This window comes from Nipponia nippon, unplaced genomic scaffold (genome assembly GCF_047370975.1).
Source record: "Nipponia nippon isolate SJK-2023a ecotype South Korea unplaced genomic scaffold, ASM4737097v1 scaffold_4, whole genome shotgun sequence".
Taxonomy (NCBI): domain Eukaryota; kingdom Metazoa; phylum Chordata; class Aves; order Pelecaniformes; family Threskiornithidae; genus Nipponia; species Nipponia nippon.
Window position 1 is genome coordinate 6,663,266 of NW_028262358.1, and position 16,322 is coordinate 6,679,587.

The 16,322-nt window shown below is 42.2% G+C and overlaps 1 protein-coding gene across 2 annotated transcripts in view; it reads right to left on the bottom strand.

Moving 5' to 3' along the window:
* Positions 1–16,322, bottom strand: part of JAG1 (jagged canonical Notch ligand 1) — a 38,533-nt gene that overhangs the window by 8,405 nt on the left and 13,806 nt on the right. For both annotated transcript variants that reach the window (XM_087773686.1, XM_087773685.1), the window contains exons 3-13: positions 15,478–15,529; positions 9,707–9,961; positions 8,652–8,712; positions 4,700–4,830; positions 4,264–4,383; positions 3,722–3,835; positions 3,072–3,185; positions 2,120–2,233; positions 1,670–1,716; positions 981–1,154; positions 329–479 (exon numbers count right to left, since the gene is read on the bottom strand). In XM_087773686.1, coding sequence (XP_087629812.1) covers positions 329–479; positions 981–1,154; positions 1,670–1,716; positions 2,120–2,233; positions 3,072–3,185; positions 3,722–3,835; positions 4,264–4,383; positions 4,700–4,830; positions 8,652–8,712; positions 9,707–9,961; positions 15,478–15,529 — 1,333 coding nt within the window. The remainder of the gene's footprint in view (positions 1–328; positions 480–980; positions 1,155–1,669; positions 1,717–2,119; positions 2,234–3,071; positions 3,186–3,721; positions 3,836–4,263; positions 4,384–4,699; positions 4,831–8,651; positions 8,713–9,706; positions 9,962–15,477; positions 15,530–16,322) is intronic.

The window sequence follows — 16,322 nt, forward strand, 5'->3', positions numbered from 1 at the left end:
CTATAGCAAGTGTTTGTGCATAAAATAATGACAGCATCTTATCTGAAGATTGCCGGACCACGTCTGTGGCCTGGAATAAATTCAGGCTATTTGCTACATGTGTTTTCCATCCACATTGACATAACGCTGTCTTTCAAAGAGTTATATATTTATAATTAGTACTTATCTTCTCATACAAATACAGGCATGAGGCACAGGGCAAAATTCAGCCTCTTTATACAAGAGCTACTCCACTGATGACATTATTGGAGCTGCGTTATAGCTTCAGCCAGGGGAGGGGCAGAAACTATTGCCAGTCATTGCCGTTCGCCTGCAAGGTAACACAAACCTTCGCAAGGAGTTGTGCGGCAGTGATCTTTCAGGTGGGAGCAGTTCTTCCCTTCGTAATCTTCAGGGCAGTTACAGAAATAGTCCATAGCAAGATTGAAGCACTGGGCACCGTTCTGGCAAGGATTTGGCTCACAATAATCTATGTCCAGCTGCAAGTAGCGTAGAGAGAGGAAAGGGAAATAAAAAGAAGAAAAAAAAGGGGTGGGGGGAGGCTGTGTGAAACAGAAGTTTTATCATAGCTTTCCCTTGCTACGGCAGGCAGACATTGTGGAATCTGACCTTTTTATCTGCTGCCTCAGTGAATCGTTCATAATGCACAGAGTTTAGTTAGACTTGCAACTGTTTCAGCAGACAGCGCTCTTGATATTAAACAGCCACTGAAAGTTAATAGTTAGCGTGCAACAAAACCTGACACGCAAACACTTGCAGGCTGTTTAACAAAAAGAATCCTCAGCAGCCCGTGAGTGCTTTTTGTTGGTTTCTTCCCCCCCCAGTATATATTAATCAAGCCCTTTCTTGGCAGACTGACAGCGATATCAAGTACAACTTTATACTACGGTTCACTGGATGCAAGGCATTCAGCATAGAGATCCCGAGCGCTGGTAGAAACGCCACTGGCCGAGGGCCTGCCTTTCAGCCGTGCTTCTTACCTGACAGAGGTTTCCTGAGAAACCAGCGGGACACAGACACTGGAATCCATTGATTTCATCCTGGCAATGACCCCCATTCATGCAAGGGTTACTTGCACATTCATTGATGTCTTTCTCACAGTGATCTCCTGCGTAGCCAGGTGAACAGATACACCGATAACCATTAACCAAGTCCTGGGAAGGAACAAGAAAGGTTAGAGTTAAGGTTTTTTCCTCCCTCTTGGTATATTCTTATTAAAGAAAAAAAAAAAAAAACAGTCCAAAAAAATATATCCTCTTACTATGTCCAAACAAGGCAAGAATAATTAGGGGGGGGGGAAATAAACACACACACAGAAACACACCAGTACTGGCTTACATTCTTAATTTCCAGGCAGGATACATTAATCCGCGTTCTGAAGGGGAGTATCTGCATTTACTGCAGGTATTTTCCACAATAACCAGCCCATTCACTGGTGGCACTGGCAGTGAACACGAGTCATTTACGGCAGTTACATCTTTTGCCCTTGCTGTTCTACACACATACCCCGACATGCTGTGGCATGACACAGGCCCTCCCCCCCAACTTAAAGAAATGACAATTTCTACTGGCTAATTGCAATTTTCCACACTATTTGTGTTTAGACTCAAATGTTTTAGTTACTGTTGCAAGTCTCAGGGAAACCAAAATCAAAACAAGAATGGCTCACCCGACAGGATCCTCCATTCTGACATTGTCCACGACAGTCGTTAATATCTGTAATAAAATTAGCGTGGTTAGAAGGCAAAAATATATTTACCTTAGATACAGAGTTCAAGTCTCTCTAAAACTGCAGCTAGATAAACCTTTTGTCAAGTTTCCTGCATGCCTTCCTTGAGATAAGGTTATTATAATGGGTGGGAACCTTTCGCGATTCTTCTACTAGAGGCAGTGAAATGTCACATCATTGTTTTAGTCGCTTTATCAGAATATAGCTATGTTATGGACTAATGAATTTGATAAAATTGTGTATTTTCATTCCACACCAACTACTCCCTTTCTAAAAACATCAAGCGCTGGGCCTCCGCCTGATGTTTAAATCCCAGCTTAGAACTCGGTGGCATACATACATATCCAAACACAACTGGCCTTTAATAAACCCAAGGATATAGACACTTACTTATCTCACAGTTGTGGCCAGACCAACCAGTAATGCAGTCACAATAGTAGCTGCCAATCAGGTTCCTGCAGGAGTTGGCATTGACACAGGGTTTGCCCTCACATTCATTCGCATCTGAAAAAACAATGTGAATGGCCAAATGCAGGGCTTGTAGGGCAGGGGGGGAGAAGAAAAAAAGCCTACAGCCGGTTTTCACAGCAATAATCGGCAGTTCATTCAGATCTAAGAGGAACTTGTAATATACAGCATGGATTAGCGTGACTTGAACGAACAAAAGTCAATCATACATCAGTCTCTGAAGTCTCTTTCAATTTCTCTGCAATTAGGACATACAGGCTACACTAATTATTTGATAATTACCCAGCCACTCATTAAGAGCCACTTCCCCCCCACATACACATCTCAGCCGAGCATTTTGAAGGAGGAGTTTTGCAGCCTGGTCATTAGGATTAGTGTGTTGTGTAAAGAATGCAGACAGCTCATTCTTCGTGAGATCATCCACATTTTGGAACCCAGCTGTGAACTCCTTGGTCTGGAGGAGTTGACATGGCTGAAGAGATACAGCAACTTTCTCACAGGCTAAAGGAAGAAATGCATGTGGGGGCGGGACTGGAAGGCATACACATGCACCCTCCCCACTTCAGTTCATTTACCTTTAAAGTATGTCTCTCTGGCTTAGTTAACTCTTTCCTTCAACTTCTAGCATGCATCAGCAAAATGACGACAGAAGGAAGCCACTCTGTGCTTTGAGACTGCCCCAGACCCCAGTCCTGCGACCACCGACACTGAATATTCTCGACGTGCCAGAATACGTCCATGGGCTTCGGAACCAGAAACGCACCTAACACAACAGGCACGATCGCCCTTGCCTGCTGGACTATGATCCCTTTTGCATTTACCTCTCTCCCCCCTGCCCAGAGCGACACTGGATGAAGAGAAAAGCAGTTCTCACCTAGCTGGCACGTTTTGCCAGTCCACTGAGATGGGCAAATACACTTAAATCCATCAACTAGATCTTGGCAAGTTCCTCCATGACCACAGGGATTTGGAGAACAATCATCAATATCTGTAACGCAGAGTAAGGAGAGGCTCAGCTCTGTTGCCGAACAGGCAGTGTCAGTAACTGACAAATTTGATAAATGGTTGCTGCTACTACGATTTGCCCTGAGGAACAGAAAGACAACAGGACTTCTACTTGCAGTTTCTAGGTCTACTCTGATTTCAGCAAAAGCCTCCGTTAAAAGTAATAGTAGTGTGAAAGGGGGTTCAAAGCACAGGGGAAGAAGTTTACACCTGTGGCCTTTTTGCAAGCGAAGTCAGATTTTGATCCAGCAAGTCTCTCTAAACAGTATTTTAAACAACAAAAATTCAGCGTTCTGCTTCTTTCAAGAAGCCGTTCGCCATTCTTTCCCCTGGCATTTAACAAAAACCTTGGTACAAGCCAAGGAGAAGAGAGTGCACGGTGGTGTAAGTGGCTGCTGTGAACCAATGCTAAAGCTGGGAAAGGTTAAACAGGCTGCCCTGGAAGTTTATCAGGGGTTAGAAAGACTGATCAAAAACAGCAAACTAGCACATTTTTAATACAATGTTGAAAGGACTTACTATCAGTGCAAGTTGGTCCAGCCCAGCCAGGCGCACACACGCATTCAAATCCCGTAGACGTCTCTAAGCAGCTTCCTCCATTGTGACAAGGATCAGAGAGGCAGGCGTGCTCCGCTGCAGCAAGAGAGAAGTACAGCACGGTAGAGACTATAGCAGCATCACCAGAAGCCGCCCCCTGCTCCCTCCGCACACTTCTACTCTGGAGACACCGTCATTACCCTTGATGTATTGCACTCCTGTGAGAACTGCGAATCAAAAAGCTCCTAGACAGCAGGAAGTCATCTTCCCTGCTAAACTCATCGCCACACTGACTCGCACCTGTTTGAGTCGGAGCCAGACAAGGTAACTTGTAGTGATCTCTCCGGCTGATGTTCAGAGATACCAACTGTTCATGATGAAGCATGAACAAGCAAGTCTGGATCTTTGTAGCTAGCCCTGGCATCGTAATATTAGAAACTGACTTTTCCCCAACCAAAATATACCCAAAACAAGGCAAGAATTAACTACCAAGTGGCAGTTCAGCGGCTGCATCAAACACTTACCGATTTCACAGTTCTGTCCTGAGTAGCCCTCAGGGCAGGAACATTGGTATTTGTCAGGGCCAGTGTTGCTGCAGGTACCACCATTCAAACAGGGTGGGTGGGTTCCACAGTAGTTCAGATCTGCAAGAGGTGAGGAGCATTAAAGTCATGGTTGAAAAAAAAAACAGAAACATCACCACATGCATGTTTTGTTCCATTATTCTAGAGCCTTTCCAGAATACACCCGCATGCAAGGATAGGACGGGACAGGGAAAAGCTAAGCACATACGCTAACAATGCCAGAACAGCAGAGGAGACAACGCTAAGTAGCTGAAGGACAAAAAACTCCCACCATATTTCAGGAGGCTCACTCGGTCTCGCGTGCGCTCTCTCCTTGCTAAGTCTGCCAGTGTTAAAATTCAAGAGTTACACTTGGCTATCCATAAGATTAGCATACCTTTGTCACAGAGCTGACCTCCCCAGTTGGTTTCACAGAGGCATTGCCATGGTTCAATGCAAGTGCCATGGACACATCCTGGGTGTGGAATGCACTTATCGCAGTACTGGCCTTGCCATCCATACTGACACCTTCGATTAAAAAAGAAAAGAAAATCACGACAGGGAAACAAACCAAAAACCCGTTAGAATTGCTCTGTGTAAACACGAGTGTGGAACTCCAAAGCTTGGAGAAAGCCTGGGGAGGTGGGGGAGAAGGGCAGGAGGAGGGGAGGGGAGAAGCTATTCAAGGTTTGTTTGATGGTTTCTTGTAAACAAACATTTTAGTAGTTTTGCCAAGGTCTCTGTAGCCAGTCTCCTGACAAAAGAATAACTGTTCTGAGAGAACCAGCATGAGGCCATTCAGCACAATAATACTCTTTTGGAGCCTCATACAAATGTGGCAGAGAGGGTGGGTGTGCACTACAAATCAATCTCTGGACTTTGACAGGGTGCTTTATAAATTGAGGGGGGGGCGAAAAAGTCAGTGGAAACAACAGTTATCCAGAGATCCTCGTGAATACAAAGTCCTGGGCATTTCAGCCGCGCTGGTTTGCAGAAAGACAAACAAAACCATAAACACCAACTCCGAGCCCTCAGCAAGGCAGTAGCAAAGCGCTAGGTGTTCTCTGCTCTATCGGAAGCTAACCTTATTCTGAGCTAGAAGACACACACGGCAAGTATGGACTGGGCCACAGTAAGAGAAGAAAGAAAACAGCACGCATCAGGATTTTACATGTGTTCAAAGATGATCAGTTGTCAGTGTATTTGAGAGTTTGATTTATGCTAACCTCTTTTCATAACTAAAACATATCCAATTCTGAGAAACTTTATTTTCATGTCTGGAGAAGAATTTATTATTATTTAAATTATTTATTGCCACTATCGGTGAGCTACCTGAATTCTATACTTAAAAGGAGGAAGTTGCTTTAAAGTAAAGCCCCCTTAAGGGAAAGCTCGTTTTGGCTTTCATTTAGTTCTCACTAGCAAGGCAGGCCAAGGATTCTTCAAATTAAAGTGGATCTATAGATAGAAACAAGGAAAACAAGTTGAAAATGAAAAGCAAGGGTTTGCTGAGGTAGTGTATTTCATTAACAGGTCCTGAGAGTAATTGATCAGCAGCAATTATGCACTAAGCTGTCACTAAATTATGAAAACAAACCTCATCTGTACAGAAGTCAGCTAAGCTTTCTATTTATAAAACCCCCCGCCATTCTTCGACTGGCAATTTCTTCTCATGGGAAAAAGCTAAAAGGATCTAGCCAATGGGTAATCACACACAGCTAGCGGTAAGTCCAGCTTCCCTTCTAAAAATCTCAGGTGACAAACTGCATCCTAATTAACTTTTTTTTTTTAATAGCTATTTCAATAGCAGCCTATTCAAAGTCAAGGGGAAATTCTTATTAGTTTGTGTGTTAATAAAAAAAAAAAAGCTAGGCCAACTTATGTGTCTTTGTGTGCAAAGAACATGAAAGAAAACCAGATCAGGCAAAATAACCTCTCTCAAGTAGCTGTTGGAAAATCCTTCTGTACAGGGAATATAATAAGAATGCACAAAGATCAAAATATAGGCATGTACCCTTGTAATCTGTATTGCATTCAAAGCAACTTGCCTGTGAGCTTGCACACAAGCAAAACTAAGGGACCTCACCTGCAAAAACAGGTATCCAAATAGAGAATGTTACTGCTTTCTGTCAAATCAAAGGGGTGGGGTTTTTTGTTTGCTTTAAAGCAAGTGTAAAGAGAAACAAGTAATTAAAACAAACAAACAAAAAAAAACAACATACAGGAAAAAAGCCATGAGCTTTAGAGCCAAAGAGATGACTTTCTTCAAACATCAGCTTCAAAGTGTAACAAACAAAACTGGATAAGGCTATGGGCATTTTAAAAAAAAAAAAGTTAGATATCAATTCCAGAAAAAGATTCATGGTAATAATTCTTGTTTAATAATATGTATGCAGCAGTTTCTCATGAGAAATTTAGTTAACTTTCCTTGTATAGTGATTCATGAGTAAATATGGTTTTGCTGGCTGGCCTGCATTAAAGAAAGTGACTCGCACCAAAAGGGAAAAGGATATTTTAAGAATGTTTGCAAGTTGTCTATTGTACCAGAACCCAGAGCAGTTTCTGCTGGGATGTTATTTTTAAACGCTGTTGCATTTGTAACATACAGGCTATATGACTCATCAAAACGTAAAAGAAAATAGAATCTTGTTTCTGTGTTCACTTTAAAGATATTGGTCTAACTTGGCAAGCAGAAGTTATCTGAAAGCACCAGAAGGACAGCATTGTTTCAAGACTATGCAAATCAAGTGTGGGAAAGTTGCACCTTAAGTAAATAAGAGCACTAGTGCATGTCTGGGCAGTGAGTGGGAGGTAAGAGACTTAGAAAGAGAAAGGAAAGAAAAAAATCTGGAAACAAAGCCTGTTGTTCTGACTAGGAGACAGCAACCCCTACAAGGCATGTTTATTCTGATGACAGAAGCACAAATCACTGGTAGCCTTGACTGATACACTCCTCTCACCATCTGGCCCCCCCATACTTCCTACTACTTGCTAGGCTTTTTTTCTTTTTTTAATTAAAAAAAGATTTAGATTTGGTGTTCTGGGGGTTAACCAGCTTATAGCAGTGCTGCTAAACATGAAAAATCACTGAACGACCAACAACAGTCCATCCTGCGGCTTGACTTTCACTTTGCCATGTCTCTTGCGGAGGATGAGAAGTTACTTCCTACTTTACTTTCAGAATGTTCCTTGATGATTTTTTTTATTTTGTTTTTGAAGCATAGAGAAAGAATGAACCACTGCGACTATTTAGGCTGACTTTTTATATAATATGGTCTGCCAGACACCCCAGATTTAGTTCTTGTTTGAACTACAGCTTATCTAGAAAGAAAAGCAGTTCACTTCATGCAAAAGCTTCCAGCAATAGAGAATCCACCAATATGTTTGTCAGGCAGAAAAATTACTTTCTTTTTTTTTTATTTGTGAATACCCAAGCTTCACTTTTAACCCTTCCTACACGGGATCAATATCAACATTTTGTAACCTCAGAAGCCCTCAGTTCCCTATCGCACGTAAACAGATACGATAAAGGGTTACATAAAGCAACAAACCAGTTTGTTGATAAAGAATGTCCACATTTAATATCCATTAACCTCCTATTATTAAAGGAGAAAACTTCTCTGTGCTGTAAATATATGCTGTATATTTTGAGGCATTCCAAATATTTAATTGTTGGGTTATGGATAAACTCTGCTTTTCATTGTCTCCTTGCCAGGCCAGAATGGACTTCAAAGCACGGGAGCAAAATTCTGCATTCATCGGAGCCTACTGACAAGATTTCATCCCAGCTATTAACCTCTCAGCACTTGGAGCCTGGCTCACAATGGTAAAGGAACCGAGAAATTTAACTAATCCCATTCTAAAGAATGCTTGACTTTTGCCTACTGATGGAAGAAACCAGGGGTGGGAGGGAGGAAGGGGGAAACAGTGAAAGGGAGAAGAGGGGAGAAAAGCCACACTGTACTTCAAGCTTGTCGTTGAAAAAGCCTATTAATCAGGCTGTTGAAAAAACCATACCCACAAAACATTTGCACTATTTATGCAGAAACAATTAGTGCTCATTAGGTAGCATTCACACGATTTATCCCATACCCCCTCCCCCTGCCCCCCCCCCCCCCCCCCCCCCCCCCCCGGTGCCACCACTTCACAAACCAAAAGCTTCTTAAAATTATCAGTGCATTAAAAGCCTGCTCTCCCCTTATTCGGGGCAAGTCAGCATGAATAATGTGCCTTCGTCAAAAACATGACTCCCAAAAACACCCTCCCTCCCCGATCCTATTGTGTTTAGCATTGCTTGTTTAATTATTTGGGGGGGCGGAGGGAAACAAGGAGGGAGAGGGAGCATTTACCTGCACTCTCCTGGAATTGTGCAAGAACCATGCTTGGGGCTACATCCCTGACGACAAATAGCTGTTAAAACAAAAAAAAGAAGAGTATCAGCATGATGCCTGCTTCCTGCATCTTCACACTCGTGGGAATGTTTTAATCTCTAACCAGCACTGTAATCCTACTAAATCCAAGGTTTTAACAAGTCTCTCGTATCAAGTCTACTGGAAGGAAAACCAAGGTAGGTGGCTCCCTGTGATAGGCAATCTATCAGCTAGCTTTGCAGAGGCATCGTGCCTAATGCTGTTCTCCAAGGGTTGTTTCTATGCAAGAGAAACCATCTCGCCTTAGAGAGCCCAAGCCACTTCAAGTCTACAAGTTTCCTTTCTCTGTCTATTGCAGGTGAACTGGCCCACTCTCCCTAGCTTTACATCTAATTCAAAGCAACTTTTAACTACTCTGGATTTACTTCTCAGCCATATCTCTGAACAGACAGGATATTAGGATGAGCGTTGATCCAAACTGCAGATAAACTCAGTCAGCAAGACATGTTGATAGTCTCTTCCTATTCAGAGTCCTGCTTTCTCCTGAAATTACCTAGGAAGTTGCCATTCCCTAATAAACATGTTAAACATCATCTCAGGTAGAACAAACAGCCTGGGACTTTTCAAACACCAAAGCTTTACACTTGCCAGGTCAGCTCTAAAACAAGCCTCTCCTTCCTGCTTGTCTTGAAGTTCTGCACCAAAGGGGAAATCCTTTTTGAAGTCAGCAGCACAAGTCCCATTGAAGTCAATGGGCTGGGTTTTCTTCCCAAGGGCAAAGATGTGGATAATCAGAGAACGAACACATCTGCTAAGTGCCCAGTACTTGTCAGACCTCTCCAAGATTTTAAAACGAGGCAGAAACAAGTCTTCCCCTGCCCCTAGTTCTCTGTGTAAGGCGTTAGTCGCTGTCCCATCAGTTCTTAGCCCCGTTGTCTGCACAAACTGACCACTGAATTGCAACCTGGATACGATGCACTCAAATCCTATCCTAAGCCCGCTGATCATTTGGCGGTCAAGCATTTGTCACAAACCTTTGTTGCATTCTGGTCCCATCCAGCCCTCCAAGCAGGTTTTGTTGCCATTCTGGTCACAGGTATGGTGAGTGAAGAAGTCATCTCTTGGTCGACAAAACTTGTTGCAGCCAAAGCCATAGTAATGTTCTGCACAAGTCACACGGATTTGATACTCAAAATGGGCAACTCCTGCATTATGTTTCAAAGTCTGCCACTGACGGCTTGGGTTGATCATGCCAGAGTGGGATGCCTTCTCAATAACGCGATCGGGATCTAGAAGTCAGAAAAGATGTCAGAGTTAAAACTTTATTTAGGTATCATTACCTCCCACATCACAGCTCTCTAGCTTTGCAGGCAAGATTCTCTGCGGCAGCCAGTTGGTTTCATTAATTTTCTGTTTTAAAGAGTAAGATAAGGCTGCCCTGGAGCTACAAACCATTAACTGAAACACACATGCAGCATTATCAAACTGAACAAAGCTTGAAATCAAAAGGGACTGTTAGGTTACTGCCAATCACTTATCTCTTTTGCACTGTAAGGACATCCAATAAGAATCTTACAGTTTGTGATTAAAGACAATTCAGCTGCTTTTTCTTCTAGCTCCAATAGATTGGTACATAATGTAGTTTTCCCTGCTTCTCCATTAATGGACCTTGTTTTGGTTTTAACTGGAATATTTACGAAAACATCATATTACAATAGCATAATACAAAGCAATGTCTACAAACTGAACATAAGCACCACAAAAGGTTTGCAGCCTTCTGGGACTCCGGTGTGAACACTAAATTGAAAACTAGCAACTCTGGCATTCAGACAACATCAGTAGCCTCACCAGGTTTTGGCTGAGAAATACCGTGGAAGTTCTCTTCAGATGTGTGTTCAGATGACACTAAAAATTCAAGACTACCAGAGCTCGAAGCAGAGATTACTGCATATACGTGCTATAGATCTCCTTTCTCTCTATAGAGCATTTCAAAGTTTAGATGTTGCGCTTGACATTCAGTTCTAGCAAAAGTCTTCTGGCTTTTAGAGCCCTACAACTGTCTAAATTACGTCTTGAAATAATAATATTTCACATTAGCTCGGAACATTGTATATATCTGTGGTATTTCACTTTGTAGTCCAGGTCTTGTGACTTAAATGATCTGACACTGCCTTACGACCTGCTGCTAGCAAGCACTTGACTGCCGAGTGAAAGTTTATCATAAAACAGCCAAAATATCCTTGCAGACATAGTACAAACCTGAAAATAAGCACCAGGCTACACTGTTCTGTATATGGGAGCATAATCCAGCGACAGAAGAATTTTAGGTAGAAGGGCAGTTTGCCAATGATGTGTTAGAAAGCTGCGTGTGAAGCACTGGCACATTCAAGTGTTAAGAATTAAAATGTACTTATGTTCAGCTTGTTCTTCCAACAATTACAAAAGAAAGTTTGGGAGTTTTACATAAGGCAGAGTTGAAGACTAATGAAGTTGCTACATAAAGCTTAAGACAACGCATGGGCAGTTTTTAATCTAAAATACTTTTAAATGGATTGCTAAGGACCTTTGATTTGTAGCTTTCACAAAGAACTTCCAAACAGGCTTCCCGAGCCTCAGATAGCCATTATCAATTCACCACTAGATCCTGCCTGCTTCTCTGCAGTTTTGACTAAAGTTAAGCCAAAGCAATTGCTGCACAACCACAGAGGAGTGTCAATACACAGACACTGTAAGCATTTACCTATGTTGGGGGGTATTCTTGGCTTAAGACTACAGCATTCGTTAAGTGTTTACGCTGTGAAATTAAGGGCAACAACTTCTTATTCACCTTCTGGTATTTCTGGTTCTGTAATATTTTCCATTTAAATCAGTTTTTAGTATTCATTGGCACTAAGCCCCCAACCCCACATCTATGTGTAAGACTTTCAAATGCATGCAGGCCTTTATTAATTTAAATCCCATTTACAAGTAATGTGGATGCCTTAGGACTTTTCCATGCTGGTATATCCAGAGCAATATCATGTCCTGTACTGTGCAGGTGTAAGGCTCTTAGATCTCATCAACAAGATTACTGACTAATTCTAAGAGGTACTTAAGCAGATGCATATCTATTCGCCTTGAATGGGGCTAGTCAAGCGATTATAGTTCCACTCATGCGTGCTGGAGATGGCTTTGCTGCACTTGCCAAGATTACACCCCGATCTACAGCACAGTTGGAAAGCAAACGCATTTCCCCAAATGCCGAGCCTGTGCATAAAGACATCCTGTTTCTTGCAAGTAAAACAACTCTATCCTTTTCTCCTGTAAGTGGCAGAAGAAAAGGGGAACAACACTCAATTTAGTTTTGCAAACTGCCCCCCCGCCACACACTCTTGCTTTTCCAGTCTTTTCCTATTCCCAACAGGGAACATACGACGGAGAGCTATTTCAGTCCTTGGCACCAGAAAAAACAGTCGCCTTGGAAAAGAGATCTTTCCTTTTGCCTCTGCTCTATCATTCTTCCCGTATCTGCCAGCTCATTAGGAAGCATGTCCTTGCTATACAGCTATGACATCTCACTCCAGCCACCGGCTCTTTTGAGCCCTTAACCACAGGCTGAACTCAACTGGAAATATCCCTTATTAGTCCACTGGACTTTATTTTTTTTTTTTTTAAGGGCCCAGATGAAAACCAGCTGCGATTTCACTTTGGATCATGGCTAAAATGTCTTTCGTTTGATACACGTTATAAAGCTACCACCATACATTTAAACTCAAGTAAGGTCTCACAGAATTAAGATCCCTTTCCATTAGCCATCACCCACAGTTTTCACAATGAAGTATTGGCATGTTCCTTCTTGTACAAAAATTTCTCCACCCCTCCCTATTCCCACCTGTCAGTACGCACTTACACAAGCCTGCTGACCCAGACTTCAGGGAAGGCATTGCAACAACTCTTCCATTCTTAGCCTGCACCAACCATGTTTTAAGTTTTATAGTAAGCAATCCCAAAGCAGCAGACTGGCTAAGTAAATAAAAAGAAGCAGTCAGCTAGGCTTGAGAGAAAGCGATCTTCCTAACTGCCCTGGCATCATCTGACTCAGAATCCCATGCTTTGATAGAAAGGTTAGAGGAAACATGAACCAATTAGAAATTGATGAGGTGGAAGAGAGAGGCTTTCTGTACATCTTTAGCTTCCACTCTGCACTTCGCTGTCAGAAAGTTTGCTGGTTTCATTCACTTTTTGCGGCTACACTTCAAAGCTATTAATCTGACTTTTTATTCAGTGGGCAGTTGTATCAAAGGTTTTAGGCACAGGGAAATGAGCTATTTTGACTGCCCACCTCAGTGCTCCAATTTCTGGAAATTATAAACTATGCAGCATGAGGAAGCAAACAACAACAACAAAAGCCCAGACTCCTCTAAGCAGTTTGGGTGGCCAAGGGCACCACAGTTATTTTTTGAAAGTCTTTGTTTCAGACAGCTTCCAGCTATGGCTTGGTTTACATTGTGCTGAAGTCTCTTACACCCGACTGGAATTCACATGCAACCGATACCAGTAATTTACAATAGCTCTTTGACATAGTTTGAGATGCAATGTCAGCCCCATTAGCTTTATGTATGAAGCGACAGTAGCAAGATGGCATCTAGACAAGAACCAGAGTAAGAAAACCATTTCAGTTGACTCTTGGCTCCAACAAAGCACGATTCTCATCAACTTCAACAGGGCCAGAATTTAACTGCAAGCCACTCTTGGAAGTGAGACAAGAGAGAGTATGTGGTAAAGGGAACGTAGGAGGAGTGGAATGTAGAGGGGGGAAGGAAGCATCCACTCTAGGATCTCCTAACAGCTGCATTGATCAGAGGATGCTAGAGCTATTGAAAAGTTACACAAAGCCTACCAAATCCACTTTTTTTTTTTTTTTTTTTGAGAGCTCTCACAGAGTCCTTACAATTCAGTGGTAATTAGGGTAAAAGAAAACCCTGGACATCAAAAAAATACTCCTCACTTTATATGATGACAATTGTTTAGTTCTAATGATTTCCTTAACTAGTTCTTCAAGACTTATTCTTCAGCTATGGGAAAGCTGACTGTAAGTAAAGCGATGCGGTACAAAGGAAAAGCTTTGTGCAGTACAGTGACTGAAGTGACCTACAGATGGATATGTGACAGCAAAGCTAGAGCAGGAATGCAAATCAGGAACATATGTGAGAACATGTCTGCACTTGGTCAAATGCACTGCTGAGAAATGAGGCAATTTTGTCTGAAGACAATTGTACTTCCAGAACATGAAAGCAAAGAAAGGGTTCATTGTGTAGCTTTGGAAATGCAGTTGTTTCATGAAAAAAGATGAGCTCTAATAATAGTAAAAGTGGCAGAGACCCAGTCTGAAAAAACTCTCAGATCGTACTATAAACAGGACCTTCATTTTGAATTCAGGCATCTTCCATTTTTAATACAACTCTGCTGCTGCAGCAATCTATTTTCTGCACCTCCATAAAACACTCCATAGTCAAAAGCCAAGAAGTCTCCCAGCCACCGCCCCACGACTGTGCTGGGGTAGGGCCTGAAATCACAGGTACTGCAACAGTGCTGAATGTGGCCGGTTGTAAAGCAAACCATGGCTGTCACCGAGAGGTCAACATGAATCATCTGCAATGGACAACTTCTTTTCTGGAACTAAGAACTAATAGGACATCCCACGTATATTAAAAAAAAAAAAAAAAAAAAAAAAAGAAAAATTAAAGAGCAGATGTGTGCAGAAAGGTTCCCAGGCTCAAAGGCCATTCCTAAGCAGTGTACTCTTCACCAAGTAAAACATAAAACCACAGCACTGGGCACATTTCTACAAGGCCTTTCTTTTGTGAAGCATGAAGTCCATTTCATTACTGTGCGGCTGTCACCTGGCATTCCACAGCGGACTACAAGAAGCTGTTATAAGGTTTGTGTAAGATGGGCCACAGTGCTGCTGCTTCCTTGTTGAAGGAAAAGGCTTGTTGTGTCAACAAAAGGTTTATGAGTTCAGATTCATACTTTCTCCTGTGGCTTTTACCACACACTATTAAAGCCTCAGATTGAAAATAGAGCTAATTTTGCCCACCTACTTCAGTAACAGTAGGCAATAAGCAGAACAGCTCAGATGCCAAGAGACTCTATACAGCTTCCTCTAGCCAACAGGAAAAGCTTAGCACAAAGTTTCTGAAACCACCCAAAGACATTCCAGGAGAAGGATTCCCACCCTTGATTTCCAGCCAGCTCTACCAGGTGGTGTCTGGTAAATATTTTTCAGCCCCTGAATATGAATCCTTAGACATCCAGCTCCCAAGGAAGAGCTGGTAGTCACTCCTGTTTCTCATCTACAGTCATTAGATGGATATCTATACCACGTGTTATGGAGTAGTTTTTTTTTTTTTAAAGCAGCATGCTCAGTTTTGAGAATTACATAGTTTAGAGAGGTCCCAAATCAATAAGACTTAGGCTTCTGCATATCACTCCTAATTAAAAAAAAAAAAAATCCAAACAAAAAAAACCTGAAGAAACCCCTTGGCTTTTATTCTCCCTAAGGAGAAAGAGGTAATTAACAGCATCTATTTTTAGGCATCAAACTGTTGGTGCCTAGGTGAGCGAGCTACTCAACCTCTACAGGAAATGTGAGGGAGACAGGCTGCTGCAGAGCCTGGAGTAGTTGCCCTTAATTGTCTGGGGGAGAGCTTTTCCCCCTCCTCGTGCTCTGCTTCACAGTAAACTGGTTAGATTACCAAAGGCCTTTCAATAGACAGGAAATCAAGGTGTCCGAACTAAGTAAAGCAGTGGAATGAATACTTACTAGTAGAGTTATCATTGTAATCCCATGCCTCAACAAGCAATGTGTAGGATCTCTGCAAAAGAAAAATAAGAGTTAGTTTCAAAGCTACACATGATTGTAAGGAAGGGGAAGGAAAAAAAAAAAAAGAAAGAAAGAGGAAAACCACACCAACAATTTTACTTAAACAGAAAAATCCTGGTCTCTGCCCTAAAATGGAATACTTGAAAACATAAATAGGTGATAGATTATACTTGAGACAAACATGATCTTCCTGAAGCCCCATAAGCTACCTTATCCAGTCTGACTTAGAAGACCTTTCACCTTGGATAGCTCATCTTTGACATCATTAATGCATCTTATGTACTTAACCAGGAAGTACAGCCTTTGACACTATGCTGTAGCCACAGTAAAGCATGTGTGGAAGAATTGCACATGGAAGACAGAACACACCGAGCCAGCATAGCAGCATCAAAAACCCCCAAAAAACCAAACCCAACCCCCCACCCTCAAAAACTGCTTCAAAAGAATTTTAGTTACAGAAAAGTAGTCTTGATGTCCCTTCCCCCAACCATCCTGAAAGCAAGAAGTGTTGCTAAGATTACTGTGCTCTGCCTTGACAGCGCAATCTCTAGGGACTTTGCTTTTCAGCACCCCCTTTGAAAGCTTTGTCTGCATGAGGGCCATCGCAGCTCCCACAAGTATCAGGTAACTGAGGGAAGAACTGATGGATATGGGAAGGGGGTGGGGTGAGAGAGAAGCATTGTAAAACAAAGGCTCAGATCAGACTATTTGGAAGAGCGGGGAAAGGGAAGACGCACTATCGACCCCGTGTCACATTTACAGACGCACTAATCTGCCAATGAGCT